Raw genomic sequence first — 27,979 nt, forward strand, 5'->3', positions numbered from 1 at the left:
ATGAAACAGCTAGTTGAAATTTGTAATTTTCAGAAGTGGACTCATCTCTTTACTATTCAAAGTCCAAAAGTCTATGAAGAGGAAGTTCACAGTTTCTACGCTGATTTATTCACTGTGGAGGATGACAATATCTACCTGAAGATCAATGGAGTGGATTTTGTGATGGATGAAGCTATATTGGGAGTATCCTGGATGTACCTACAGAGGGGCTCTCGTATGTTGAAGGGACTTGTTCCTTAGATTTTACTAAGGTTATTCTAAAGCCTAGGCTGTTCAGCGAGGGGAACAAGTGCACAAGAAGGCCCTGCTTCCATAATACCAACTCATGTTTGAGATGGTAAACAAGGTTCTGCTCCCTCGAGCTGAAAGACGTTCCATTGCATCAATAGCAGACATATTCATCCTGGAGGCATTGGATAGATACACTACTATCAACTTGCCTGGAATCATGATTGAACATATGAAGAAGGTGGCAGACTTCAGGGATGGGAATCATGGATTGCCGTATGGGTTCCTGATCACCAAAGTTTTTGAAAGCAAATGTTCTCAATGACTACTTTGGAGGAATGCGAATGTATTGACAAGAAGGGGGAGTTGGCAGCAATTCTACGATTTCTCAACTGCTTGATGCTCAGACTACTGCTAATGAGGAGATAAGGAGGTTGAAGTCTAGGAATGTCATTCTTGAGGGATAACTCAGTCAAGCCAAAGATGAACCTGATTCTAGCAGTGCTCAGGGTGCAGAGGCCACCCACTTGACGGCTGAAAATGCAGACCTGAGGAAATAAGTTGAGAGCAGATAATCAATGAGCAGTGGCCTGCAAATGCTTTAGTGGATGTTCTTCTCAAAGCCCTTGCCCGTTCATCCTTCCTTCTGTCTTCCAGTGCCCCCTAAATTGTCTCCTTATTAGTGTCTAGTTTATCAATGCTTGTCTTAGTCCCAGTGTCCTATTTTGATATGGTTCCCCCATGACTGTGGTACTTTAGTTTGTTTATTTTGTGGATGTTTTGTAAATATGCTACTACTGCCTATGTTTTCTTCTCTTTTTAATTAATGAGCATCTCAGTCCTTCTCTATGCATGTTATACTCTTGTGTTATATTTTTAGTTATGTTGTGTGCACACAAGTGGCATGAGTTAACTTTGAGGGACTTCTTTTTGCCTTTACTTGAAAATATTCTTTTTATGATGCCAAAAGGGGGAAGAAAAATTGAAGGGGAGAAACAGGTTCTTAGGGGGAATATGGCTAATCTGTAGGGGGAATCATATGGAGATCTGGTTCTCAGGGGGAACTTCAATTCTAAGTTTGTCATCATTAAAAAAGGGAAAATTGATAAGTTATGTGCCTTTGTGTTTTGATGATTTAATAAACCTCATATGAGAACCAGATAGAAAATCCTCTCTGTGCTTAGAACAACAAGTTACATGTCTGGCATAAGTTCCAATGATATCGGTGAAGGGAACAACAGAGGGAACAAATGGCTATCAGTTCCTCCGGTCACAGTACAAATCAACTCTTTGCAGCTATTAAAGTTGTTGCACTGCAGACACAACAGTGCAACATTCACTGTTGAAGCATATTGTGTACCGGATACTTGCTTGCATCATCCTAGTGACCACACTTATATATTATCAACATGAGGCAAGGAATTACATACACTTGCAAAACCTTAAAACATTATTCACTCTCAAGTGTGCAGCCGCCCTCATTTACTTCAAGGCTTGAAGAACAAAGTAGCAACAGAACAAAGGACCAGATCCCAGCATTGAGTACATCGAGCGTCCCTAGTATTGGTGTATCTTTATTAATGTTATTCACTTGTAATTCCTGCCTAGCTTAATTAGAAGTATCTCGTAGGATATCTTTATAAACCATAAACCTTGTGTTTGTGTTTGACTAGAGTTAGTCAAAGTGGTGAGATTTGTAATAGAGTTATTACAAAGAGGCTTGCAATATAGTTATTGCAAGTAGGTAAGGGATTAATAGTTTAATTCCTAGGTTACAATAGGTTATAATCTAAAGTTGCTCAGTTAGTGAAATTGAAATCCTACGAGTGTAGGTCGTGGTTTTTAATCCTGTGAGCTGAAAGTTTTTCACGTAAAATACTGTTGTGTTATTTACTTACCGCTGTGTGCATATGTTCTGTGGGAACTGATAGAGGATTAGGTTCTCTACACAGTTTGGTGGACTCTTAGTTTTCACCGGTACTACTAGTATTTTACTTTTGCTACCATGCAATTCATTTTAGGAGACACTAATGTTCACACTAGTGCAGTACTTGAGATGACTGATTGACTATTACATGAGTTTATATAGTTAGAGTGCTTAACAATGAAACTGAATTGGCATTCACGTATGTGCTGCTAATGAAAGATATTATTTGGTATTCACTACAAAAAAGGTTCAGTTTGCAGCGGTTTTAATGCGTAGGTTGTAGCAACCTCCGCAAAATACATCAAAATGCAGAGGTTAGGCAATCGCCACAAACTGTATCAATTTGTGACAGTTATTTGTTTAAATTGCAGCGATTTATTTAACCTTCTCATTTTTATGAAATTCGCGGAGCTTACTAGTCAAGAAAACTACCTCAAATTGAGGTATGTTTGAACATTTTGGTTTTTAACTAAGTGGTTTATTTAATTATTTATTTAATAATAAGTTATCTAAATGAAAGAATAGTAATTTATATAATTCAAACTCAGGGACAAGAGTGAGTTGCTCTAATGGTAAGCACCTTCTACTTCCAACCAATTGGTTGTGAGTTCAAGTCACCCCAAGAACAAGGTAGGGAGTTCTTGGAGGGAGGGAGCCGGGGGTCTATCGGAAACAGCCTCTCTACCCCAGTGTAGGGATAAGGTCGGGTAAGGTCTGCGTACACACTACCCTCCCCAGACCCCATTAGTGAGATTATATTGTGTTGTTGTTGTTGAACTCAGGTCCTAAGTGCAATGATAAATCTCATTTAACGGTCCAATAGTAATTACTTGTGAGATAAATTAATTTATTTTTATAAGTTTTAGCTCTTCTTTATCTTCAAATTAAAAAGTGAAATACTTTCAAATGTTCAAACTCCATATTAGGAAAATCTCTTTTACTGAATTAAGCCTACTTAAATTACCCTCCCTCTCACCATATCCCTTCTCAACGCAGTTCCCTTCTCCCCAATGATGTTTTCAAGCAAACAGCAACACCCATTTTAAAAATAATCTCAAATCTTAGATCCTGGTTTGGATTTCAAACTCAAATAAAAACAAATAAAAAGTGTAATTTTTTCCTAAATAAATAGGACGAAGCTTCATCTTAAAGGACAAACACAAAGTCGAATCTTTATTAGTTGGCACCCCTTTATAACTTATATCTTTGCTACTCTTTCTCCTTTTCGCAGTCTCTTCGTTTATATACGAACGAATCCAACTTCATAGAAAGTGCCTAAAAAAAGAGATAACGATTAGGCTAAATTAATTAACAAAACTACTCGCATTACTTGTGCTTTTTACAAACATTTTTATCGTTGAATCATGATTACTTAATGTGTCAAATTACCTCAAGACCGTACCTAATTACTTAGATATCCAGTGTAAGCATTTAAGTATTGTCAAAAAAGGGAGTCCAAATTCACCTACTAGAACTCCAGAGTTGAAGTTTGATAGTGGACTGCATTTGGACATCTTCACTCCATTACAAGACCTACTTACCTACCAAATCTCTTTCTTATGCTATAAGCACTTGTTTGATCAAAAATAAATTTGCAATTATTAAGCTTTTTCTTTTTTCTTTTTTCTTTTTTCTTTTTTCTTTTGTTTTAACTTATTGCTTTGGTCTTTAATGTAATATAATGGTGCACCTGTTGAACATCATATACAAGCAGGCAATGAGTCAAATGCAACAATAAAGAATTTCAAAGAATGAATATTGACACACCATTATAGGGGGGAGGGGCCGGGGAGGGGGTTGGAACTAATGAATATGTTAAAGCAAGTGGAAAATGTTGTACCAGAATTGAAAGACAAGAAACTCTTACATACAATGCGAATTGCCAAGATAAAAAGATCAGAATATGTACATATCTGAAGTAAAATAAACATTGTCTAATGAGCAAATTGATAAAAGGGGGTTTTGCCCATAAAGAATTATCAAAACAATTCAATTAACAGAGGTAAAAGCTCATACTAGTAAACTATTTTTCTTGTTATAATCTCTAGCTAGCAACCGTGTGAGAGTCAGTAAAGATAGATTTCCTGTAAGCTGTTGTTATCTTCCTAACCTAAAATCTAAATAGGGGAATTCTGTCAACAGAATCTTCCCAGTTGAACTATCATCACACTCGTATCATCAATAGAACCTCGCGAAATAGAGAGGTCAATTAGCTTTCTACAGGCTGACAATGACTGATGGGTAGTGATACCAGTGCACAATGGCCGAGCAATATCTACTGCTTCCTGATTGCTAACCTTATCCCATAAACCATCAGATGCAAGGATTAAGAACTCCAGTTCAGGATTAAGCCCAAGAATCCTTGTCTCAGGTTCTGCAGTAACCCATTGTTTAAGACACTGATCTCCAATACCTCTTGATACAGCAAGAGATCCCTGAATTCTCCAAATGCCGCGACAACAATCTACATAGCCACCCTACATAACACAAAGCACAAAAAGATCAGGACGAGTTTAAGTTCTATGCAGTGACAAGTGTAAAAAATAAAATATTCAGGTCATTTATCATGTCAAGCTGCTTACCGAAGCCTCAATTCTATCCTTCTCATCTTTTCTTGAAGGCCGATGATCAGAAGTCAATGCCTCAGCAACCCCTCCTCTGCTCACAACAGCACGACAATCGCCGGCATTGGATATTACTAAATTGCCATTTCGGATCAATGCAGTTACGCAACACGATCCACCTCCAACTTCTTGGTTCAGAAATTCAGAATCTGTTTTCAAATAACCGTTTTTCACCGCCACCTTAATTTCATCATCTGTTGCGGTATTTCCTAGTTCGTTCATAATGTTCTTTTTCAAATTCTCTGCTGCATACTCTGCTGCTTTTGCTCCTCCATGTCCATCAAATATACCAAAAACGCCCTGTTTCGAATCTGCGTGAAGATTGACCGTTGCAGAGTAACGATCCTCCATTGCACTTTTCCTTCCCCTTTTACAGCAAACAGAATACCCATCACCCTCAGCCTCCACCAAATCTGCCACTGCAGTTGGTGTTGCCGGAATATTCCCGAAACTCATAGAAAAAGCAGGAACATCCAACCTAGACGGTCTCTTCCTCTTCAAAACCGTAGGAGAAGTAGAAACAGAACAATCGGTCGAAGCTCTAATAAGAGAACTTGGTAAAGGCTTCTGAAGACGAAGAATCCGTAACGGCGATGACGGAGAAGAAGAAGCGGGTACCGGAGCCCTAGACGGTGAGAACATCGGCGAGTTTGATATGGCAACAGTACAAGACATATTTCAGCGGCTGTTTTTCCCGATCTCTCTCGTTAATGTTCGAATCGTTTTTCTGTGTTTTGTATTGTGAAAGAGGAAAAGGGAGCTATTTATATGAGCGGATGATAACTTGTAGTAGCAGACTGGCAAGTCAAAAGTATAGAGGGCCAGACCAGAGTGGGAAGTTTTGCACATAGTCCATCCCGTGTTTTGAGAGCGGTGATTTTATTACTATGCTTTTGACCATTCCTTGTGTGCACAGCCATTCCGTTTCTAATGTCAATTTTGCCCCCCGGAAAAGATATTTAATATGACAAAGTTATTTTACTGAAAATTATATTTGAAAGAAATTAGTCAGCATTAAATTTTGTGTAATAATCTCTATATATTAATTGAAACAAGTAACATAAAGTTCAATTTAAGATAATTACAAGAAAAATATATTCTTTCCATAAGCGAATAAGTCATTTTCCTCTTTAATAGAAATTGTTTCACCGAACACAAGAAATTTGACATTTTTTATTTTGAAAAATGACTTTGCCATAGCCAACACCCATCCTTGTACTTACTATTCTTTTGTGACAGTCAACTTACTGGTCTTCAACACGAGTGTGAGTATTCAAATCATAAAAATATATTATGTGAATAATTAATTTATTTATCTTTTAAAGAAATCGCATACAATTAGAACTATATTTTAATCACTATATGTCTATATCAAAGACTCTCCAGGACTAAGCATCCTCAGCAGAAGTATGGAGCGAAAGGTACCATATTTCATTCCCTCTTCATTGTCGTCTGTTAAGCAAAGATGTACTCACGTACACGCTAAAACGTATATTGTCGATCCGATTTTTTATGTTTTGATGTAACGCGCGTTTTTTTAAATATTTAAAGTATTGTTATAATTTAAAAGACGAAACAACACTCTTTGTTGGAGAGAAAGGAAAGCAGTGTGACAAATGTGGACTATCAAAATTTAGAAATTAAGGTGAAACACGCAAAATCGACAACTATTTTTCTTCCACCTTTCTTACTACGGATGTATTTGACTACGGAACTTTGCACTAATGTCATTTTCCTCATCATCTTTGTATATTGTGGCAAACTATTACCCGGTCAACACGTGGTCCATTTTGTTGGGTCATATTGCTTCAGATTTCAGATTCAATTTATATGATTGTATACGGTAAAAACCGAGTTTTCCCTTCGTGTGATTAATCGAGATTAAGGTGTGATGGACCGAGGTTCGTCATGATAATATCGAGATATGATGTGAAGTCGAGTTGCTAAGTTCGAGCCCTAGAAACCGACCTAGGTCGTCGGACCTCGATCGGCCGAAATCGAGAACGGGCCTAGATGGAGGTCGAGCAAATAGAGGTCAATCGAGACCACAATCGAGAACGGTCGAAGTTCGAACTCGAGCCAAGGGACAAAAGAGTCGTTATAGCCGCATTTGGGGAGATAATCTCGGCGGAAATTAAGGAAAAACTAATTAACTAATCTATCATGGGATTTTCACTATATATTTTTAATTATATCCAAAGTAGGATTCATCCACAATATAAAGAGTAACTATCATTTCTGTAAAGGGGGGAACATCCAGAGAAGCATATATTGATACACTCTCATACTCAGAAATTATTGAGATTTGCACACATATAATAAAGATTATCCTTTTTTGAGCCTTGTACATTGATTCATCTTGCCTGTTCATAAATCGTTCTCTACTTAATTTGGTTTGTATTTCATTCCTTTTTTACAGTCAATATTAGAAAAATTATATTTGAAAGAAATTAGTCAACATTAAAGATTATAATAATATTACATTGTATACGGACAAAACCGGTTTCGACCTTCGTATGATTAGTCATGATTGAAATATAATGGACCGAAGGTCATCTTCATAATATCGAGATGAGATCTGAAGCTAGATTACCGAGCTCAAATTTCTGGGATCGATCAAATACCGAGCTCGAAGTCATTACCGAGCTCAAGTCCAAATCGAACTATGATGCGAAGCGGCTTTATCGAGCTTAAGAGCCAGAGACCGATCAATATCGAGCCCAAGTCAATACCGGGCCCCGAGTCAATATCGAGCTCTAAATCTGGTGATCAACCGATACCAAGTCCTATCAAGATCGAGCCAAGAGATAAAAGTCGTTACAACCGCACTAAGGGAGAGAATCTCGGCGGGAATTAGGAAAAAATTAATCTATCGTGGGTTCTCCCCTATGTATTTTTAATTATATCCAAAGTAGGATCCCTCCACTATAAGAGGGATGGCTATTATTTCTATAAGGTATCCAACTATTAAGGCATTCATACACTCTCAAACTCAGATACTGTTGATATTCACAGTGAAATACAATAGAGATTATCCTCTTGTGAGTTTCATACATTAATTCATCTTGCTTGTTCATAAATCATTCTCCATTCAACTTGGTTTGTATTTCATTCTTTATAAGTCAATATTCGATATATTTCTATTTACTTTTACGATTTGTGCCAAGTTATACCACGCACAACCTTAGAACTACGTACAAATTTAACTCTATCCATTTTTCGGGTAAACAGTTTGGCGCCCACCGTGGGGCTAAGGATAACAGTGGTTATTTGGTACGAATCTCTATAAAACACGCCATTTTACGCTTGCTCTCGGAAGTGTCTTTGATTTGAGGTTAGAAACAACAAACTCTCAATTAATGGCCCTATCTATCGACAACGAAGCTGGTCTTCAAGATGAAAACAACAACTTGACGCTCGTGGAGGAAAGGTCGTTCGTCAATGCCGTTGTAGCTCGGATCGAAGTGCCACTAGACTTTAATTCACATGTGGCCATCGATGCAAACTAATGTTCCGACCTTGAAAATAGCATTCGTGGAACTCGATCTGCAGCTCGTAATACCCAAAATGTTGAGGAAAACAGAATCAACTTGCGTATGATTTTCGAAATGTTGCAAGCTCAACAGGTAGCAATAGCTCAGTTGCAGAGTCAAACCCAGGCACCGAGCAGGTCGGAGCCCAGTCCACCCTGAGAAGTCACCCACATAACGGAGCCAGCTATAGTAAGGTCAAATGAGCAAGAAACGGGGACTAATCCCGAAATTGCTAAGATACCCGAGGAACTGACAAAACGAATAGAGTCGGGAGAAAGGAAGATCGAAGCAAACGACAAAAAAGTGGAAATGTATTACTCCAGGGTCGATCAGATTCCGGGGGCACCATCAGTGTTGAAAGGGTCGGATTCCAAAAAATTCGTGCAAGAGCCCTTTCCCCCGAGTGCAGCTCCAAAATAGATCCCCAAAAAATTCTGCATGCCCGAGATTCCTAAATATAATGGGACGACCAACCCCAACGAACACGTCACCTCTTAGACATGTGCCATTAAAGGGAACGATCTAGAAGACACCGAAATCGAATCTGTATTATTAAAAATATTCGGTGAAACCCTTTCAAAGGGAGCAATGATATGGTATCATAATTTATCGCCTAACTCTATCGATTCTTTTGCTATGCTTGCAGATTCTTTCGTAAAAGCACATGCAGGGGCCATAAAGGTCAAGACCAGGAAGTCGGGTCTGTTCAAGGTGAGACAAAAAGATAACGAGATGCTAAGAGAATTCGTATCTCGTTTCCAAATGGAACGAATGGATCTGCCACCAGTCACAGACGATTGGGTTGTTCAAGCTTTCACTCAAGGTCTAAATGAACAAAGTTTGATGTCTTTATGGCAGTTGAAGCATAGCCTGATCGAGTACCCAGCTATTACTTGGGCCTATGTGCACGATCGGTATCAATCAAAAATTAGAGTCGAAAATGATCATTTGGGTTCTGGGTCCGTTGTTAAAAGGGACATCAATCGAGAACCAAGATGTAACCATCGATACCGACCATATAGTAGTGGAGACCATAGGGGGAACGAACCAAGACGTAACCCCTTACAAGGCAATAAAAGAAGTGATCGAGGCTAAGGGTCTCAGGGGCTGATGAACAGAAATGGGTTTGACAGGCATACCAGACCTAAGGAAGCACCACGGTTATCGGAGTATAACTTCAGCATCGATACATCCGCCATCGTATCGGCTATCGGATGCATCAAAGATACTAAATGGCCTCGACCTAAGCAGACCGATCTTGCCCAGAGGAATCCCAATCAAATGTGTGAATATCATGGCACTCATGGCCACAGAACGGAAGATTGCAGGCAACTAAGAGAGGAGGTAGCCCGGTTATTCAATAAAGGACACCTTCGAGAATTTTTAAGTGACATGGCCAAAAACCATTTCAAAAACAGGGATTTCAGTAAACATAATGAACAAGAAGAGCCACAACACATCATCCACATGATCATCGGTAGGATCGATATCCCTCATGGGACGGTGCCTAAACGCACTAAGATGTTAGTTATAAGAGAGAAGCAATTTCGAACTCAGGATTACACACCCATAGGAACCCTGTCCTTTAATGATGAAGATGCAGAAGGAGTAATGCAACCTCACAACGATGCACTGGTAATATCTGTACTTATGAATAAAACTCAAGTTAAGCATGTGTTAATTGATCCAGGTAGCTCGGCCAACATTATTAGATCGAAGGTCGTAGAGAAGCTCGGTCTACAAGACCAGGTCGTGCTCGCAACCCTGGTTCTAAACGAATTCAATATGGCATGTGAAACTACCAAAGGCGAGATAATTCTGCCAAGAAATGAGTTTTCACGTAATCGAAGGTGATATGAGGTACAACACCCTTTTTGGAAGACCGTGGATCCACAATATGAGAGTTGTACCTTCGATCCTCCACCAGGTTCTGAAATTCCCAACATCGGAGGGAGTCAAAACAGTTTACGGAGAACAACCGGCTGAAGAGAAATGCATGCCATCGAGGAAGTAATTCCGATATCTTCACTATCGTAGATAAAAGGATCGGAATCGAAGGGGGAACGTGATACCAAATAGCAATCACAAACGTTAGCTTCGACCCAACTAGAGAATCAGAAGACTGACGAAGATGATAAACATGGGATCCCTCGATCCTTCGTGGTCCCCGATGATTCCGACGCTACCCAATCAATAGTTGAAGAACTGGAGCAAGTCACACTAGTCGAACATCTGCCCGATCGAAAGGTATACCTGGGCGCTGGGTTAGACCCCGAGCTTAGAAAAAAGTTTATTCAATTTCTTATAGCTAACATGAGTTGTTTCTCTTTGTCCCATCTTGACATGACAAGGATCCCACCGGGAATCACCACTCATAGGCTAAGCTTGGACCTAAAATTCCATCCAGTAAAACAAAAGAGAAGGCCCCAGTCCGAGGTCAAACATGCCTTCATCAAAGACGAGGTAACTAAACTTCTTAAAATAGGGTCCATTCGGAAAGTAAAATACCCCGAATGGCTAGCAAATATGGTGGTAGTCCCTAAAAAGGGGAGCAAACTTAGAATGTGTATAGATTATAAAGACCTGAATAAAGCATGCCCTAATCCTTTGCCTAATATCGATCGTATGATTGATGCCACGGCCGGCCACGAGACTCTCAGTTTTCTCAATGCCTATTCCGGGTATAACCAAATACAGATAAACCCGGAGGATCAGGAAAAGACCTCGTTTATCACTAAGTACGAGACTTAATGTTATAATGTAATGTCGTTCGGTCTAAAAAATGCTGGTGCAACTTATCAACGCCTAGTAAACCGAATATTCGAAAAACAAATAGAAAAATCAATGGAAGTTTATATTGATGACATGTTAGTTAAATCCCTGCAAGCAGAGGACTATTTAAAGCATTTGCAGGAAACTTTTGACATACTAAGGAAGTACAATATGAAGCTCAATCTCGAAAAATGTGCATTCGGGGTTGGTTTGGGCAATTTTCTCGGTTTCATGGTGTCCAATCGAGAAATTGATATTAACCATGATAAAATCAAAGCTATCGAGGACATCACAGTGGTAGATAATGTAAAGGCCGTACAGAGGCTAACGGGATGGATAGCCATTCTGGGACGATTCATTTCAAGATCCTTAGATAGGAGCCACCGATTTTTCTCTCTGCTTAAAAAGAAAAGCAATTTTGCATGGACTCCGGAATGTCAGCAGGCTTTAGAAGAGCTAAAACGGTATTTACCGAGCCCTCCATTGCTTCATACCCCGAAGGTAAATGAACAACTCTATCTGTATCTAGTTGTCTCGGAGATAACGGTAAGTGGAGTCCTAATTCGAGAAGAACGAGGTACGCAATTCCCTATTTATTATGTCAGTCGAACTTTAGGCGAGGCCGAAACTAGATTTTCACACTTAGAAAAATCAGCGCTTGCTTCAATAAGTGCCTATAGGAAATTAAAACTATATTTCCAGTTCCATTCGATACATGTTGTAACAACTTATCCTCGACGAAATATTTTACACAAACCTGAGCTTTCAGGTCGACTAGCCAAATGGGCCATAGAGATCGGCGGGTACAACATCGAGTATCGACCTCGAACCGCTATTAAATCTCAAATTTTAGCAGACTTCGTGGTTGGCTTTACGCCGGCCTTCATACTCGAGATTGAAAAGGAATTACTGATAAAATTGGGTACCACTTCGGGAGTTTGGACCCTCTTTACGGATGGTGCATCGAACGCAAAGGGGTCCGGAATAGGCATTGTACTAAAATTGCCCACAGGTAATATAGTTAGACAGTCTATTAAAACTACAAAATTGACCTAACAATGAGGCCGATTATGAGACCGTGATTGTAGGTCTCGAACTAGCCAAAGGTTTGGGAGCCGAGGTCGTAGAGGCTCTCGTGGTAAATCAAGTCAACGGGACTTTTAAAGTCCGAGAAGATCAAATACAGAGGTACTTGGATAAGTTACAAGTGACTCTACATCGATTTAAGGAATAGACTTTGAAACATGTACTTCGGGAGTAGAACAGTGAGGTCGACGCTCTTGCAAACTTAGGTTCGTCGGTCGAATATGACGAACTCAACTCGGGGACTGTCATACGACTCATAAAATCGATAATCGAAGAATGCCACGCCGAGATAAACTCCACGAGTTTAACCCGGGATTGGAGAAAGAAATACATAGAGTACTTCAAGAACGGAAAGCTTCCGTCAGATCCAAAAGAATCGAGGGCTCTGCGCACAAAGGCAGCACGGTTCACCTTGTCCGAAGACAGAACGCTATATAAGAGGACGTTCGTTGGTCTACTAGTAATATGTTTGGGACCGGGAGACACCGATTACATCTTACGTGAAATTCATGAAGGCACTTGTGGAAATCATTCCGGTGCCGATTCGTTGGTCCACAAAATAATCAGAGCAGAGTATTATTAGACTGATATGTACAAGGATGCAAAGGAGTTCGTTCAAAAATGCGACAAATGCCAAATACATGCGCCCATGATTCATCAACCCGGGGAACTTCTCCACTCGGTCCTATCTCCATGGCCTTTCATGAAATGGGGGATGGACATCGCCGCCCCCCTCCCATCGGCCCCTGGTAAGGCTCAGTTTATTTTGTTTATGACTGATTATTTCTCTAAATGGGTTGAAGCATAGGCTTTCGAGAAAGTCAGAGAAAATGAAGTAATAGATTTCATTTGGGACCACATCATATGTCGGTTCAGGATTCCATCTGAGATTGTATGTGATAATGGAAAGCAATTCATCGGCAGCAAAGTAACTAAATTTCTCGAGGATCACAAAATCAAAAGGATCCTATCAACACCTTATCATCCCAGCGGGAATGGACAGGCTGAATCGACAAACAAAACCATCATCCAAAATCTTAAGAAAAGATTAACCGACGCTAAAGGAAAATGGAGAGAAATACTACCTGAGGTCCTGTAGGCATACCAAACGACATCGAAATCCAATACCGGAGCAACACCATTCTCGTTGGTTTATGGCGCAGAAGCTCTTATCCCGGTTGAGGTCGGAGAACCTAGCGTTAGATTTTGGTATGCAACAAATGAGTCGAATAACGAAACAATGAACACGAGCCTTGAATTATTGGACGAAAAATGAGAAGCAGTTCTCGTCTGATTGGCCACCCAAAAATAACGGATCGAAAGATACTATAATCGAAGAACCAATCTTTGCCATTTTAAAATCGGGGACTTAGTGCTAAGGAAAGTCACCCTCAACACCCGGAATCCAAATGAAGGGAAACTGGGTCCAAACTGGGAAGGACGGTATCAGGTTCTCGAAATCGTCGGTAAAGGATCCTACAAGCTCAGTATGATAAACGGCAAACAACTACCAAGAAATTGGAACGTGTCGCATCTAAAACAATACTACTGCTAAGGTACAACCCTCTCATGTTCATTTATATTTCGAAACTAACCCTTGCAGGAGTTCGACCAGGAACAAGGATGGATTATTAAACCCGAAGCCTTTAGGCCTGAAAGCACGTGTTGCACTTTTTTTTTCCTTAGACCGGTTTTGTCCAAAATGGGTTTTTCGGCAAGATTTTTAATGAGGCAACCATTGATCGTGCTAACTTAGAACAACTCAACAGTATGCGAGGCCTCTTTACAATCAACCTCGAATACTGGGGGCATTGCCATCGAATAAATCAAGTTCAATACAAGAAAGTTACTTCATGTCAAATAGGGTCTCGATAGGAAAAATTGTAAGGGCCAAATGGTCGAATGAATCATGCCCGCATAGTTTTGCTCGATCGAGGCACAAAAACACATGTATAATGACTTATAAAGAGAAATTTCTTCTTTACCTTAGTCTCATATCTCAGAAAGATCTTTCTGCTTCATGTTCAAACAGGCTTAAGGGTTGTCCATGATAGGAGATCAAGCACCGCTAAGCCTACGGGCTACATTACTTCGAGTTCGAGCAAGCACTCACTTGACTACTAAGCCTAAGGGCTACTCTTACTTCGAGTTCGAGCAAACACTCACTCGACCATAATACCTACGGGCTATATTACTTCGAGTTCAAGCAAGCACTCACTCGACTACTAAGCCTAAGGGCTACTCTTACTTCGAGTTCGAGCAAGCGCTCGCTCGACCATAAAGCCTACGGGCTACATTACTTCGAGTTCGAGTAAGCACTCACTCGACTACTAAGCCGAAGGGCTACTCTTACTTTGAGTTCGAGCAAATACTTACTCGACTATAAAGCCTACGGGATACATTACTTCGAGTTCGATAAATCACTCATTCAACTACTAAGCCTAAGGGCTACTCTTACTTCGAGTTCGAGCAAGCTCTCACTCGACCATAAAGCCTACGGGCTACATTACTTCGAGTTCGAGCAAGCACTCACTCGACTACTAAGCCTAATGGATTATCTTACTTCGAGATCGAGCAAGCGCTCGCTCGACCATAAAGCTTACGGGCTACATTACTTCAAGTTCGAGCAACCACTCACTCGACTACTAAGCCTAAGGGCTACTCTTACTTCGAGTTAGAGCAATCACTCGCTCGACTATCAAGCCTAAGGGCTAAATTACTACTATAAAGCCTAAGGGCTACTTTTGCTTCAAGTTCGAGAAACCAAACACACTCGACTATTAAGCCTAAGGGCTATTTTTAATTCAAGTTCGAGCAAACTCTCACTCGGTTATAAAGACTACAAGGTTTGACTTCGATCAAATTACCTAAAGCCTCGAACTTATGAAAACTTTCATAAGGCATGAAAGAAAAAAAAATTCACAAGGCAGAAAATGAAACAAAGACAAGTCAGGAAAGGAAAATATCTTCATATATATGAGTATTTACAAGGTCCGATCAGTACCCAACACAAAAAGACCAAAAATAAAAAACCCTAAGGTTCCTGATTATCTCTGGGAGCAGTCTCTTCTCCATCGTAGCTCCTCCCCGCTCTCAGACCCACTCTTGTTCCCTTCATCATCATCATCATCATCATTATCATCAGAAGTCAGGGCTCCAGTATCGGCTTCAAGCTCTTTAGCCTTTTTTTTATCTCTTCGGTAAGATCGAAATCTCGAGCATGGATCTCCTCGAGGGTTCCCTCAGAGATTGGCATTTGGCAAGTTCAGCAACCCAATGTGCTCGAGTTTGAGCGATCTCGGCTGCCTCTCTCGCTTGAACTTGAGCGACTTTAGCATCAGCCTGATAGATGGCCACGATCTCCTCTACCTTGGCCTTTGACTTTACGGCTTCAGATTTGGCCTTTGCAAGTTCAGAAGCTAACCGGGCCTCGAGTTCCTCTATTTTCTTCGTCTGAATCGAGCCTTTTTCCTTCATACCTCGAAGCTGACTTTCAGACGATGACAATTGGGATAAAGCGGTCTCTTTTTCTGCAGCGAGGCGGCCTATGCCTTCTTTCCACCCCAAGGTCTCCGCCTTTATCACATCGACCTCCTTACGGAGCTTCCCGATCACCTCAAGCTTCTGCTGCAGTTGTGAGATCAAAATATTAGCCACCGTTCCTGAATCAAGCCCATGGGTTTTTAAGATTTTCATTACCTGCTCGGTCAGGTCGGTCTGATCTTGGTGAGCCTTGGCCTACTCGGCTCGGAGGTCCTTGTTTTACTCTTACCTTTGCTCGCAGATGAGTTTAAGGGCATTTTTCTCCTCCGTGACCCTTCGGAGATCGGCCTCGTACCGACTCAGCTCAGCTCGAGACCGAGAATATGCTTCCAGTTGAACTGCTGAGGCCTACGCAGAAAGAAAAAAAAAGTTATAAAAGAAAAAAAAACATAGAGGTGGTTCCAACGAAGGGAGTTAAGGCATATCCGATCCAGCCTGCCCATCCAGCCTCGGTCTTTGTCCTCGTCTATGCTCGAGAATAGCACTTTGGTAGCCTAGCACTGGAGTTTTATTAACCCACCTCGATAGAGGCGGGGGCTGTACAAGCTAATGAGGTGGTCAAGAGTGAAAGGCATCCCCTCGACTTTGTTCACGAAGAAGCGGATCAGAATAATGATTCGCCAAAAAGAATGATGGATTTGTCCTAGGTTATTTGGTATTGGCAGCAAAAATCGATAACCACAGGGTCGAGGGGGCCCAACGTGAAAAGGTAAGTATACACACTTAAAAACCCTTTCACATGAGTAGTAATATCTTCTTCGGGAGCCGGGATTATCACTTCTTTGTTCTCCCAATTGCAATCTTTCCTTATCTGTTTAAGATATACCTCGATTATCGAGCACATATACCTCGATACTTGATCGCATCGACCAGGAACCGGTGAGGCTTTGTCGATCTTAAAATCAGAGGTAAGAACACACTCCTCAGGCTGTGGCTCCACCGGTGTTTTATCGCCGACGGGATGCGAAGAAGAAGCTTTTTCTTTTTGGGGAACGGTTTTCGACGTTTTCGCCATTTGGATTTGAAGATTGAAAATAGAGGAAGATGACAAGATTTGGTGTTCTAAAGAGGGATTTTGCATAGAAAATAACAGATTTACAGATGAAGAACTCAGAAGATGCGATAAAGAACTTAGAAGATTTGGAAATTGGAGATGTAAAAGTAATAAATGGTAAAAAGATGAGCTATTTATAGGGTTGGCAATGACAGTTCAATATCAGCAATGGCCGACCATCGCCTGACACGCATTTAATGCCTTGGTAACTGAACCGATGGGACATCTATCACGTACGTCATGGTCGGGATCGATGCAAACGTCAGTCTATATCTAGTCATACTGTTGGAAAATCATATCGTTTTTCGCCACATTCTTCCCGAGAAACGAGGGAACTATTTATATACGGTAAAAACTGATTTTGACCTTCGTATGATTAGTCATGATTGGAATATAATGGACCGAAGGTCATCTTCATAATATCGAGATGAGATCTGAAGCCAAGTTACCGAGCTCAAATTTTTGGAACCGATCAAATACCGAGCTCGAAGTCATTACTGAGCTCAAGTCCAAATCGAATTATGATGCGAAGCGGCTTTATCGAGCTTAAGAGCCAGAGACCGACCAATACCGAGCCCAAATCAATACCGGGCCCCGAATCAATATCGAGCTCTAAATCTGGAGATCGACCGATACCAAGTCCGATCAAGATCGAGCCAAGAGACAAGAGCCGTTACAAACGCACCAAGGGAGAGAATCTCGGCGGGACTTAGGAAAAAACTAATCTATCATGGGTTCCCCACTATGTATTTTTAATTATATCCAAGGTAGAATCCCTCCACTATAAGAGGGATGACTATTATTTCTGTAAGGGATCCAACTATTAAGGCATTCATACACTCTCAAACTCAGATACTATTGATATTCACAGTGAAATACAACAGAGATTATCCTCTTGTGAGCTTCATACATTAATTCATCTTACTTGTTTATAAATCATTCTCTATTCAACTTGGTTTGTATTTCATTCTTTATAAATCAATATTCGATATATTTCGACTTACTTTTACGATTTGTGCCAAGTTATACCACGTACCCTTAGAACTACGTACAAATTTAATTCTATCCGTTTTTCAGGTAAACAATCACTTTGTCTTTCATGTGATACCGGATAAATTAGAGTGATTAAAGAAGAGAATAATTCGTAGTTGTGGCATAAGGTATGAAAGTACACTTGTCTTTCGGGTTTTAAAAAAAAAGTATAAAAATATAACAACTGTTATTAATGTATTACTTTAAGTTTATTTTGGTTGAACAGCAATTACCATTTATCTCTGAACTTCCATCTTTGCAAATTGCTTTAAGTTCTGTCTATTCAAGTGCGGATAATTAATGTATGCACATCACTAGTGTATGTTTATTTGTCGAATCATGTACAAGTTCCTCATCGAATATTTTAAATTTTGTCATTTCAGCTTAGTGATGTAAATGGTGAACCTACTTCACTTATGGATGTAAAAGGATTGATGGCAGCAGTATGAATAACCAAGCAAATATGTACTTTTTCATATTATATATTGTGGAACCACTTTATATAAATTTTGAAATGTTTGAGTTATCATACAAGAGTTTGTATTTACATTAGTTTGATATGGGTTTGAGTTTGTGATGTTTTAATTTACTATGGATATTTTTTTGACTATATGAGATTACCTTCCTAACTAAGCGTTGCATTTCTGACTGAAAACATTTCAGCTAGTTACATTTTCGGCTGGTGTGATCACTTCAATGTTCAAACCCACCCACAGGTTTCTATGTTTGCTTTTCTTTTATTCATTTACTTATAGTTCCTTCTAATTACTGGACTTAAGTCATCTATCCCTAACCCTAATTATCTGTCTCAAAAGAAATGCTGGTTCTTGGAAATTCATGTACGACCCAATATTAGGATCCTTCCTTTGTTGAAGTGCCCTCTTAGAAGAGTTGCCTTTGTAATGGGCAGGACTTTATCCTTAACAATGGAGATGAAATATATAACTCAAATTAAATGAACCAAATTGAAAATGGCGATCAGCTAGGTACATAGTCCAGGTTGATTTTCTGATTTTCTACTGCACCTTATGTAACGGGGCAGAGGGAGAAAAAGGCCTAGAGAAATGGAAATGACTAAAATTACAATAACGGGGGCAACTGAAAAACTCCTAAGACCTGCTAATAGAACAATAGTATTAATACTGCTCAGCTTAAAACCACCCCAATCTGGTCTTTATTCTATATATAAACAAACATGACCTGATGCTTTTTAATGCAGCAGAACAGCTAAAAGACATGCTGCCTCTTCCCTTAACAATGACAATAGACTAAAACTTATAATAATTGTAATAATAATAATAATATTAAATATGAGCAAGAAGTCATGGATAACAGACTGCTGCTAACTCCTTATTGTGAGCTCATGAGCAGCACCAACTTCTACCATAGACGGCGCACGGCCAATGATTTTTGTGGCCAAATTCCCATTAGCCATAGCAGGTTCATGATTCTCATAAGCTGAGTTATGTACACCAATAGCAGCCCTTCCTGAAGGATCAAGGTTCTTTGACCAAGAAGCATCCCACTCTACAGCTTTAGCTGTGCTACACGCCACACTCGCTCCTCCAGGAACGGTTAGCCCAGCTGAATTCTGCAGAACCAAAAATACCAGAGGAACATGGTTAAAAGTAAATCTCGCATTTGAACAACAAACTCCAACAATGTGACTTATCGGAAGGTTGCAAGGTTGAAAACCAGCATAAGTTAGCTAATTTATCATGAATCCTCACAATACATGAACAAATTACCTGTGGGAAAAAGCGCTCGAAAATCATCCTATAATAGTATGCTTCCTTTGTAATCGGTGTGTTATGAGGGAATATATGTGAAGCATTAAGCATCATCCTATTGGTCACCTATTAAAGGAAACAAAAAAATTCCAAGTCAGCTTTAAAACAAACAAACATTGGAAGATAAATAAGAACATTAGAAAGTTGTTGATTAGTCATTGAAACGCACATGTTGTTCAGCATGTGCTTTGAGTCCATCTATCCAACTATAGCCTACGCCATCACTGAATTGTTCTTTCTGCCTGTATAGGATGTGCTGCAGGAAATGTAATGAGTAAATTGTTAGTTTGGTTAACAATATAACATTCGAAATCACTTGCAAATCAGTTTGAAAAGGGCGATTTAGTACCACCTTTGGGAGATAGGGATGCTCCTCATCATCAAAGGCCCTCCTTAGAGCCCACTTCTCAATCCTCCTTTGCTCTGGTTTAATCTGAAATGGATAGAATACAAGGTTTTAGGGACAGTTGATCGTTTATTCGATCAACAATTGGGGTTCAACTACTTACCAACTTCCACTCTGGATCAATACTCATGGCAACATTGATGAACTCCTTATCTAGGAAAGGCACTCTAGCTTCTAAGCCCCATGCAGATGTTGACTTATTTGCTCTTAAACAGTCATATTGGTGAAGTGCTTTAATCTGCATAGAGATGGAGGAAAAAGATCAACATTTTCTCAACTCCTTGTCCTATTTAAATAAGGTTTTTGGAGGGAGGGAGTCGAGTTTCTATCTGAAACAGCCTCTCTACCCCAGGGTAGGGGTAAGGTCTGCATACACAATACCCTCCTCAGACCCCACTAGTGGGATTATACTGGGTTGTTGTTGTTGTTGTTGCTTATCCTATTTAAATAAGGTTTTAAACAAGGAACTGGAAACACTTTTTTATACCTTGCGACATGTTTCCTTGTGGAACTCTTCTTTGTTGGGAGCCTTGTGAAAGTACAAGTAGCCACCAAACACTTCATCAGAGCCTTCCCCAGATATAACCATCTTCACTCCTAGTGACTTAATCTTACGCGACATAAGGAACATAGGAGTGCTTGCTCTGATTGTCGTTACATCGTATGTCTCAATATGGTAAATAACATCTTCAATTGCATCAATTCCATCCTGCAAATACGACACATGTCATTTGCCATCAGGTAAACAAAAGGGAACGCAGAGGATGATAGATCAAGTCAAAATAGAGTTGCTCCATCAATACCTGAACGGTGAAGTGAAACTCGTGGTGAACGGTTCCCAAGTAGTCAGCAACTTCTCTTGCAGCCTTGAGATCCGGTGATCCCTGTTCGTTTGAAAGCAAGCAAATCGGTATCAGATTCATATAGCTGACCTTACTAGCTTGTGAATGAGGTGTGGTCGTTATTAATGTTGTAATCACAGAAATCTCAAGATTATCTGACCTCAAGGCCAACACAGAAGGAATGAAGCTGTGCTCCCCACTGCTTGGCAGCCTTTGTGCCAGCCAAGTAGCGGGCAGTAATCGAAGCAACCAAGGATGAATCGAGTCCCCCGGAGAGCAGAACACCAAAGGGGACATCAGTCATCAACCTTTTGATAACAGCCTGCACAATGATATCCAGCCTTAGAACCAACATGTTGGATCCATTTCAACAACAACAATAATAACTCACATTTTCAAAGGCGCGCCTGAGAACTAAGGGATCATAAGGAGTGGAAGGAATAGCCTCAGAGAACCAAAGAGGATTGTACCACCTCCTAAAGCCGCCATTCTTGCTAGAGTACAAGTGTCCTGGTGGGAAAACTTCAAAATGTTCGCAGTCATCATTCAAGCCCTTAAGCTCAGATGATATCCATACAGACCCTGAGAAGGAACCAAATTACAACAGTTACTACATATAAAGATTCAACATATTCATTTGCAATAACAAAATCTAAGTGAGAAAATAATATGGAATCTTACCATCAAGTCCCCAACCAATATAAAGGGAAGTAATTCCAATGGCATCACGAGCAACAAGAAAGCTGTTATCTCGAGTATCCAGTAACACAAAAGCGAAGATCCCATCCAGCATGTCCACAAAATCTTCTCCATGTTCTTCATACTGATTAATGTACATAAAGATGATGAAATAATCAGGGGAATACATACATGTTTCCTAAGTTGGAAGATGAGTAATCTAGATTACTCACTAGGTGTGCAATGACATCACAGTCACTTCCAGTCCGGAACTTATGATCAGGCATTTGCTTGCGAAGTTGCTCGTGATTGTAGATCTCTCCATTTACCTGAAATTTTTGGCATGAAATTAATCATCAACTATTTGAATAAAAAGGAACCGGAATAGAGGAAAGGATATAATGAATCATATAGTCGACCCCTACTTGTATGGAATTAAGCGTGGTTGATTGGCTGATTGATAGTCATTAGTTTCATGTTCATCAGTAAACTGAGCAAGTAATGAGAGTAAACATGAAATTAAAAGCACCCACCGTAACAACAATCGTCTTATCTTCGTTAAACAGAGGTTGATCACCGGAAGCAGGATCAACAATAGCTAGACGCTGATGTGCCAAGTAACAGTCCCCATGTTGATACAGCCCACTCCAATCTGGTCCACGATGCTTCAACCTGTTTCATTAGTCAGTTAGCCAGATTCAGTACCCACTAATAGATTTCACATCAAGAAAAAGAATCATATATAATAAATAAATAAATAAATAAAAATCCTGTGTGACAGTGATGAGGCATGACTTTTCCATTCCATGCATTTGCAAACAGTGGCAGATGACGCATATATTGATTCAACAGAACAAAGTATATGCGACACACGATACCAACAACAACAGCAAACCCCAGTAAAATTTCACGGGAGGGCATGGGGCGGGTAATGTGTACGCAGACCTTACATGGGTAGAGAGGCTATACGAGACACGATATACATGTAATTAAAAAAGCCTTCAAAATTTTAACAAATATTAAATTGCGCACTTATAATTTTGAAAAGTACAATGTGTTCAATACTCTAATTACGAATTATAGATCTGCCTCTAGCAGTGGCAAGAACACAGATAGGAGAAAGATTAGTAATTGTAACATGGAAATGAATTACTAAACCACAGCTTTTCATATCAACATCATATACAAGTCATGCTAAAACAGTTGGTCCGAGAAAATTGTGAATCTAAGATATAGGTCCACGTCAAGAATATCTAAATATATAATCCATCTTAAGTTTTATTCTAAAATGCAAGCAATCAGTAGCAGCTCCAAACGCTCAGGAAACTACTTTCTCATAAAAAGAATTAATAACGCATGCAACACAATAACATTAACAATAGAGAAAAGAAGGGAATATAATTTACCTGCGAGAGAGCTCGAGAACACGAACCCTTTTGGCCTGAGAATCATCAGAACAACCCAAAACAGCCAAGATCCCGCACATGATTATTAGTACTTTATATGTTATCTTTAATACTTAGTACAATAACTCTAGTCTAGTTTTTAAAAATGATTGGATAATAAAGATGATAGTATAAAACAGAGAAAGAGAAGGCTATGCAAGATTTTTGGAGAGATGGCCACGTACTAAGACACAATGGACTACGTTTCCTAAGTTAATGCATTGCTTAGTGGCAAACAGGCCCTTCTTTTTATAGGCGTTCCAAGTGTGGTCCAATGAGCACATCAACAACTATCCTTTCAAGCGGCGACGTTTCTTTGGTTCGATTTCTTTCGCTTTTCTCGTTTTCTTAAGGGGCTTCTTTGGTCGCCGCATCTTAAGTCTAATCCTGATATTAAAATTCCAGTAAATGATGTGACGTTCGTTTAATAATGTAATCTCTTGTGTTAAGTTAATTAATTAATAATAGTATCACATTCATGTTTTAGCATAGAACTCTCCATAATTCATGCTAAGTTTGGTTTTTAGAAATTATGTTTACACAAATTCAAGTAATTTAATTTTAGCAGCTAAAAATAAATGTATAAAGACTATCTTACATTTATTTATTTAATATAAATATTGGTGCGAAAAAAAATTACGATATTATTTCTTTAATCGGACTATTCATTTGTAATATTTCTTTGTATTATTGATCACCTACAATATTTTTTAATATACTATTCACAACATAATTAAGTTATATATATTTTAATTCACCAAATAATAATTTTTAAATGACAATTTCTTAAGAGCTGGTCATCGACTAGGATATGATAATATTGCTCAGCTACTTCTATACCTTTGTTTGCGTCGCTCTTCCAGGTATAAAACGAATGACATACTTTTATATTTAAAAGTAGTTTAATTTAAAACAAATTCGCTATAGTATATTATATTTAAAATTACAAGTTTGAAATATTCTACTTTCTTTCTTAACCCTTATATTAAGGGAAAAGTTTCAAATTTATCTCTCTACTTTTGAATATTGTCTAAATTTAACATCCATTATATTATTCAGTCAAATTTACACCTACCATTATACTATCTGGAAAAATTTATCCTTATCATCAACAAACTTTTAAAAATTACTTCCTAATCCGTTAGGTAACCCAAAATCTCTCAAATCCCTTTTATCTAAATCACTTGTTCTTCTTCTTAATCCACTATTTTCAAAAATTACTATTAATGTGAATGCTAAAGGTACTAAACTATACAAATTATTCATAGATATTTTTACTTATCATTGCACCCACTTCTCTTTCTGTGATAATAGTTTTGAAATTGGTTTAAAAAATTTATAATTTTTCAACCATATACACACCGCAGAAATTATGTGGGTCTATTTGTTATGTATTATATACGGCTGATCATCATGTATGTACATGTATATTCGAATATATTTTATAATTGTCTAGTTAGTATAGAGTTCGGTCAAATAACTTAAGAGTGCACAATGCGTAGGTATTTTATTAAAACAAAGTTGAATTCGATAATGCAAAATCTTAGAGGACATTCAACTTCTATCACTAATACTTGCAAAGTCTTCATGCCTTTGGTGGAACAAATTCATTAAAGCAATGGTATTGTAAATACTTTTGAAATTTAGACTAGCTACCTAATTTAAATTATTTAATTTACAATACTTTCTTTACTAATCGCTGTATTATTTTAATATTTCTTTCTCTTATTTTTTTTTTCCAAGTAAGAAAGCAGGTAATTATTAACTATTCTGAAAATAGTAGATCAAAAAGAAGAATAAGTGACTTAACTAAAATGAATTGAGAGATTATGGGTCACCTGATGGATTGATGGGTAGTTTTTAAAAGTTTGTTGATGGTAAGAGTAAATTTGACCAGATAATATAATAATAGGTATAAATTTGACCGAAGAATATAACGTAAGTTAGATGTATACAATATTAAAAAATAGATAGGTAAATTTAGATTTTTCCGTAAATTTAAACGGTGGATATTAAATAGATGGAGGATATTCCATCTTTGAGCACTCCATCTCCATGTGGAATATACTGGACAACCAATTGTCGTGGACACGTGGTAACTTTTTGTTTGGAGATCTTTATTTGACACGTCAGGGTTTATCCATTTTAGATTGGTACGATGAGTCAGCAAAGACACTATTTTCTCGTGGAGTTACTAAAGTCAAAAATTGTGTACTGTGCATTCAGCTGTTAACGTGTTTACAAATAAGACGTACTCTTTGAAACTAAAAACAAGCCATTAGCTCTCATTGGTTCCTACTTCCTAATTAATCATGTTGAATATGAATTAAGATTAGTGTTTGATTTAAGATAGATAAGTAATTTATATTATATGAATATTAACATTAAAATTAAAAATACACGAAATCCTTTAGCGAAAATATCGTTCGTTATTATCTTCCTTATATTTAGAAATTTGAAATTAATTCAATTCAATTTTAAAAAGATCTGAAAAAACAAAAAATAAGGGTAAGAGTTTTAGAAAGGAAGCACTACAACACGTAATGGTTAATTAATTAAATACGTAAATTTAAAATTTTAAAAATTTTGAATTTAAAAATAAGGAAAGATTTTAAATATAGAATAGCTAAAAAAATCGCTAATTGAAGGAAGCCTCTCTCAACAAATATCATTCAAATTGTCTGCTTTCTCCACAAATTTGCTCAGTCCGATTTTGTTGGTTTTGAACGAACCAATTGAAGACGATGGAGCTATTAAGTATTTTTAAAGTTCTTTTGTAAGTGATAGATGAATTACTTGTGAGTTATATTGTTTATGTTGTTCTTTGTATGCTTGGGTGCTATAGTTATTTATTACAATAGAAGAACTCTTTTATTTTACAAGTAATATTATGAAACTTATTCATTTTTCTATTTGTTTTATTTAATTTAATATATAAATTCTTGTGGACGAAGAGACCTATAAAAAAATGTAAGCTTAGCAAATTGATTATGCCCTTTCCTAAAACATCTAGGAATTAAGTTGCCTATTACAAGTTGCATACAAAAATTAATATCATTATTAGATGCGCTATTTTTCTAACAATAGTCTTATATAAAAATAAATTATTGAGAAGTTTTTATGAGATTCATCTACTTAATAAAAATTACAATGTATGCACAGAATGTGCGACTAACAAGAAATCATTGTAAAAACTCAACATCAAATTTTAAAAATACTTTCGTAACGGCATTTAACAATTGAACGTCAAGAACACATATTTTATTAATTTTTATATAATTTTTTAAGCTTATTGACGAGCGCAAACCGATCTGTAAAACTGAGGCTTGCTGATCAAAAATAGTATAGTTATTAAATCGTCTTCGCATGTATTAATCTAAATAATATTCGAATAATTTCCGGCCTAATGTTATTCAGAAGAATAAACCTCTGGCTTTAGATGGTTACAGAACTAAAAGTAACAACTAACATTATCAAATAACTATTGACTCCTAGAGAATGAAGAATTGAGCTACAATAAATAAATATCAATGAGAGAAATAAGGGCTCTGACAAGACATGTGCGCAACTATTATTCAGGATCTAACTATGTTGCAAGTTCAATCCTTAAGTAATGTTGACTCTTTCGATTTCAACAACTGATCAGATTATCCTTAGGATTCAAATTCTTCTTTCAAATGAAGGAGAGTTCCACTAATTAACCAAATGAATAGCGCTACGAATATATGCAAGAATGCGTTGAATGATTGGTCTAACAAAGATCATCTCTCGATTATTTCTCTAGATTAGGTTAATTGATAAATCCACAAGTTCTTTCTATTACCTACAAGAGTCGTTAAATTCATCCAAACAAGATAACACAATGATATTTGCAACAATACTTCTCTTTTGATTAAAGTAAAATAGCAAATAACTTCGCAATTCGATTCGAAACTCTTTCAACGAATTCAAACAACAATAAGAGCTAAATCCTTGAATAACAATCACGACACTATACTTGTCAAAAAACCTTAAAAGAGACTGCTCCATAATGGAGGAGACGTTCGTCAAAAGAGTATTAAGAAAGCAAGAAGATATTACAACCCTCGAACTCTAACAAACTTTCGTATTGAATAATTCAGATAAAGTGTTCCAAATCTTCATTGTTTCCTTATCTTCTTCTCTCCAAAAGCTGCTCAAAAACTCCAAGATCCTACTTTGGGACGAGCTTAGGCTTATATATTTTAGGGGAACACCCAAAATTACAAAAATAACCTTGACTTGAGTTTCCCGCAAGTAGACGTGCATTGTTGCGCACCTGGGAGCATGGGCGTGTACCTGGGCGCGCATCTTTGACAGTATCCAGTAAAAGATCATAACTTTGTGTAGGAGAGTCGAAACAACGAGCCATTTAAACATTTGGAAACTAGACTCAAAATTCTATATTTTTCCATAAGAATTATGATAAAAACTCCTCGTAGATTGATATCCTCTATTAAATTTGAATCATATGTTTTTGGAGAGAAACTATTGCTCCTACTTCTAAATCACAATATCTATTGCTTGAATCTTCACTACTTGTCGTCATTTCACTTCTAAAAACACTGTATTCAATAATATATCAAAAACTTCCCTTTGCTATATTTTGCGTAATCTTGGAACTTTTCACATTTTTCTTCTAACGTTTAAGCTCACAACTTGTCTTTGACATTTTCTTTGTCATTTTTTCTCAGCATATCTCGTCTTCAACCATTGTACTCAATTCCAACTTAATTCTTGAACTTCTACTCTGACTTTAAAGTTCTATTTTGTCCAATTTAGCTCCAAATAATATATCTGAACTCGGAATCATAACTAACATGTTAGAAATCACGTGATGAGTATAAATTCTTCACCTTTTAATTCAAACACAAGTAAAGAGCAGTCAATAATAGGTGAAGTAAAGCCAAAAATTAATGTTTTTAGCCTACCATCGTTTATACTTATTAAACTGAGGTACACGCGCAAAGCACGTATCTTAGAACTAATTTTCTGAATAGT

General features: G+C 38.0%; 2 protein-coding genes across 2 annotated transcripts; both read right to left on the bottom strand.

Moving 5' to 3' along the window:
• Positions 1-4,002: 4,002 nt before the first annotated feature.
• LOC107824119 (putative protein phosphatase 2C 25) lies at positions 4,003-5,528 on the bottom strand. Its single transcript, XM_016650853.2, has 2 exons — positions 4,738-5,528; positions 4,003-4,632 (listed from the first exon to the last, which is right to left on the bottom strand). The coding sequence occupies exons 1-2, from the start codon at positions 5,452-5,454 to the stop codon at positions 4,291-4,293; spliced, it is 1,059 nt and encodes a 352-aa protein (XP_016506339.2). The 5' UTR covers positions 5,455-5,528; the 3' UTR covers positions 4,003-4,290.
• A 13,198-nt stretch (positions 5,529-18,726) lies between these two features.
• On the bottom strand, positions 18,727-23,187 carry LOC107794767 (asparagine synthetase [glutamine-hydrolyzing]). Its single transcript, XM_016617288.2, has 13 exons — positions 22,922-23,187; positions 22,049-22,187; positions 21,749-21,844; positions 21,519-21,660; positions 21,229-21,419; positions 20,998-21,159; positions 20,799-20,879; positions 20,483-20,704; positions 20,099-20,233; positions 19,942-20,022; positions 19,759-19,845; positions 19,548-19,655; positions 18,727-19,390 (listed from the first exon to the last, which is right to left on the bottom strand). Exons 1-13 carry the CDS (start codon positions 22,999-23,001, stop codon positions 19,142-19,144), a joined length of 1,773 nt encoding a protein of 590 aa, XP_016472774.1. The 5' UTR covers positions 23,002-23,187; the 3' UTR covers positions 18,727-19,141.
• Between the last annotated feature and the right edge of the window lie 4,792 nt (positions 23,188-27,979).

Source organism: Nicotiana tabacum, chromosome 22 (assembly GCF_000715075.1).
Source record: "Nicotiana tabacum cultivar K326 chromosome 22, ASM71507v2, whole genome shotgun sequence".
Classification (NCBI taxonomy): domain Eukaryota; kingdom Viridiplantae; phylum Streptophyta; class Magnoliopsida; order Solanales; family Solanaceae; genus Nicotiana; species Nicotiana tabacum.

Bases quoted from the DNA above. Each gene is read 5' to 3' on its own strand.
- LOC107824119 (XM_016650853.2), bottom strand. From the start codon at position 5,454: ATGTCTTGTACTGTTGCCATATCAAACTCGCCGATGTTCTCACCGTCT. The intron at 4,633-4,737 runs GTAAGCAGCTTG...TGTGTTATGTAG, and splicing joins AGGATAGAATTGAGGCTTCG to GGTGGCTATGTAGATTGTTG.
- LOC107794767 (XM_016617288.2), bottom strand. From the start codon at position 23,001: ATGTGCGGGATCTTGGCTGTTTTGGGTTGTTCTGATGATTCTCAGGCC. The intron at 21,420-21,518 runs GTAAGATTCCAT...GTTCCTTCTCAG, and splicing joins TATTGGTTGGGGACTTGATG to GGTCTGTATGGATATCATCT. The intron at 21,160-21,228 runs GTGAGTTATTAT...ATCATTGTGCAG, and splicing joins TCAGGCGCGCCTTTGAAAAT to GCTGTTATCAAAAGGTTGAT.